Raw genomic sequence first — 3343 nt, forward strand, 5'->3', positions numbered from 1 at the left:
GTTGTAACAGCATACAAACTCCCCAAAGACTTTTTAGGGAGTGTTGCTGGAGTGACAGTCCTTGGCCAGATATAAATCTGGGTCGTTCCGGTTACGTAGATCCGACTGTCGTGGTCACTTCCATCAGTTATAGTTTAGAAATAAACGAGGCTGATGCTTTGCAATATACCAACTTGGAAGTCAGCCTTTAACCATTGCTAACAGTTTCATTTGATTATAATGTAATTATTTCTTTTATATTGCCAAACATCTGCAAAGACATCCACAGCACACTGAACACCATTGGTCACCAATAGCTCTCAACCCTACATCATACCAGCTACATTGTTCGGTGAGTTTTATTGTTCAAATCAGTCATGCCCAGCGCAGGGCACTTGCATATGGAATTCTGCCAGCGCAGGGCATTTGCTTATGGAGTTCTGCCGACGTTGGGCATGACTGGTTTAAATATTAAGAAACGCGGTTGCTCCAAGTGCAATGCAAATATGTATGTACTTTTGTATGTTAAAAGTGCAACTAGGTAGATATGTAAACAGCAAAAAGTGTGGTGCAATAAATGTGAAAAGTCCAGTAGAATGTCTGTTTTTCTAAGCGCAACAATATAAAAATCAGTTTCTTTTAATTCCAATTAACAGCAAATTTACTTAATTTGTGCCAACTGAGTTTAATGTAAATTGTGTAAATTATTATATGTATATGTATATTATTGATGCGTTTTTAAAAACAGACATTTTCGGTCAGGAACAATATTTGCATCCGCTGCATTTGCATCAGTTGTTGTAGTTGCATCGACCAAATGCTGGCTGGGTACCTACATTGTATACATACATATGTGTGGAAATAGTTGCAACTGCATAAGTGTGTAGATATGTATGCAGTTAAACAAAAGAAAGTGAAGTGCAAGTACCTTTGTACAAAGCGCAGCTGCAACGACGTACATGTGTACATACGTATGTAGGTAAAAAGAGGAAAGTGCAGTGGAAATATGTATATATATATCGTCGCTCGAATAAAGAAACAGTGTAAATGCCAAATACACTTTTATTCGATAATTGCACTATTGGATAGACAATCCTTTAATCTATTTGAAAAATGTTTAGTTTTCTTAAATATCTCTTTGGCTCAATAATTTATTCCCGAAAGACCAAATTGTATTTGTATGGTTTGTAATGGTTTATAAAAACTTATATAAACTTATAACTTTATAAAAAATACTAACAGCCGCATTTGCAAGTATGCACTCTGACAAAATTTTAGCAATCAAGCACTATGTAGTTTTAAGTCATAATAGATATAAGCAAAATCGAAGAAGATGCCAAAATAGTAATTAATTTTTTCTTATTTTCTCTATAGAGTGCTTCACAATTATACATCAAGTGACAAGTTGCGACCAATAATTTGTATATTTTTTAATTTTTTTATGAAAAATTAAGTTCATTCTTTAACAAACACCATATCGACAGCCAGTTCGCCCTATCTTATTTTCAATATATGCACACACATTTTTTCAGTTGAGATACGGAGTTTTTGAACCAAATTCTGAGATAGGGCGTTCAACCGAATTCTGAGAATGGCTGCTTTCGAACCGGCTGTCGATATGGTGTTTGTTAAAGAATGAACTTAATTTTTCATAAAAAAATTACAAAATATACAAATTATTGGTCGCAACTTCTCAATAAGTGGGTGATGTATAATTGTGAAGCACTCTATATAATTGATTCGTAAATGTAAATATTAAAAAAATAGCTGTAAATATTAATATACAGTGGTCGAAATAATTTTAAAGATTTAGTCAAAGAATGAATTATATTTTTATAAGAAAATAACCTTAGTTAAATACTTACATTACTTTCTTTTTATTTGCTATGTGCATCGTTAATGTAAATACTAAAAAAAAATTTTTTCTAACATCATATTTGCTTCCTGAATGTGTTATATAATTTTGTATATCTTAAACTTCTTCACCCTATTTCTGTCCCTTTTTAAAAATATTAATATATTTTTTAAACTTTATTTGAAATGTTTAAATTGGTGTTGAATTAACTTAATTAATAGTCTTGTAAATATGAGCATGATTTTATCTAAATAAGCTGATTTTTACTAAACTATAGTCATCTGCTTTTTGTATAAATAAAATCCATTATTTATGAATTATATTTCATTTGAGAAATAATAATTTGTTACTTTATTTTTCAGATATCAGAATCTAACTGGTTGCATCCACAATAATAATTTTACCATTTTATTTTAATTTCAGATTGCTGTGCAAAAGACGTGTTGAAGCATCAGCAGCTACGTTTATAAAAAATATATATTTTAATATATAAATTATTTATTTTTAGCTATTTAAATTTTTTTAATTTTTCGTTTAGATTGTATATATCGGAGTCATTGGATAATGAAGGTCTTCAACATGTTGGATGAAAGGGCAAGGGACAGTCTGACAAAGCATCCTTAGAAATGTCTCGATTCAGACGAGGTAGTTGCTTAATTACTAATGAACTTCAATTTTGCAACTTATAATTGTTTTATTTATTTTTTTAATATTTAGCGGAAACTTATACTCTCATCAAATTGCAATTTAATCTAACTGAGGATGAGGAAAATTACGAATGTTTGCAAGCGCCAGATGAGATAATTGTTTTAGACACTACTGCTGCATCAAGCCAGTCACAAGACATAACGCTACAAGCGCCACTATCGAATTCCGAAAATTTGGTTACACATGATGTCAATGTGTTATTCTCGAGCGGCTCCATGGATATAAGTAATTTATGCAACTGGCCGCTAGAAGCTACACATAGTCAAAGTCTATATATAAGTCGAAAAAACGCAATCAAATTTTGCAAAGTTGTAATGAAACTCAATTTTTGTGAACCAGTATAAATGATTTGCAACTGTTTATAAACATCAAAAGAAAGGTAAATCGATTACCTTTCTTTTGATTATAAAATTGTTAAAATCGCTTAACTTTTTTATAGAAATTTTGCAACTTTTGAAAGCGTCTATATATAAGTCGGAAAAACGCAATCAAATTTTGCAAAGTTGTAATGAAACTGAATTTTTGTGAACCAGTATAAATGATTTGCAACTGTTTATAAACATCAAAAGAAAGGTAAATCGATTACCTTTCTTTTGATTATAAAATTGTTAAAATCGCTTAACTTTTTAATAGAAATTTTGCAACATTTGAAAGCGTCTATATATAAGTCGGAAAAACGCAATCAAATTTTGCAAAGTTGTAATGAAACTGAATTTTTTTGAACCAGTATAAATGATTTGCAACTGTTAATATACATCAAAAGAAAGGTAAATCGATTACCTTTCTTTTGATTATAAAATT

At 30.4% G+C, this 3343-nt stretch overlaps 1 protein-coding gene across 1 annotated transcript; it reads left to right on the forward strand.

Moving 5' to 3' along the window:
• Positions 1-240: 240 nt before the first annotated feature.
• Positions 241-3093, forward strand: LOC108365819 (uncharacterized). The gene is made up of 4 exons (XM_017620001.1): positions 241-331; positions 2258-2479; positions 2552-2840; positions 3035-3093. Exons 2-4 carry the CDS (start codon positions 2461-2463, stop codon positions 3078-3080), a joined length of 354 nt encoding a protein of 117 aa, XP_017475490.1. The 5' UTR covers positions 241-331; positions 2258-2460; the 3' UTR covers positions 3081-3093.
• Positions 3094-3343: the final 250 nt, after the last annotated feature.

The sequence above is a fragment of the Rhagoletis zephyria genome, unplaced genomic scaffold, assembly GCF_001687245.7.
Source record: "Rhagoletis zephyria isolate East Lansing unplaced genomic scaffold, Rhagoletis_zephyria_1.1 Rzeph_scaffold_02011, whole genome shotgun sequence".
NCBI classification, from domain to species: Eukaryota; Metazoa; Arthropoda; class Insecta; order Diptera; family Tephritidae; genus Rhagoletis; species Rhagoletis zephyria.

Excerpts from the sequence above, each read along its gene's own strand:
- LOC108365819 (XM_017620001.1), top strand. Across the intron at positions 2,841-3,034 it reads AGTCGAAAAAACGCAATCAA|ATTTTGCAAAGTTGTAATGA; the intron begins ATTTTGCAAAGT and ends AAACGCAATCAA.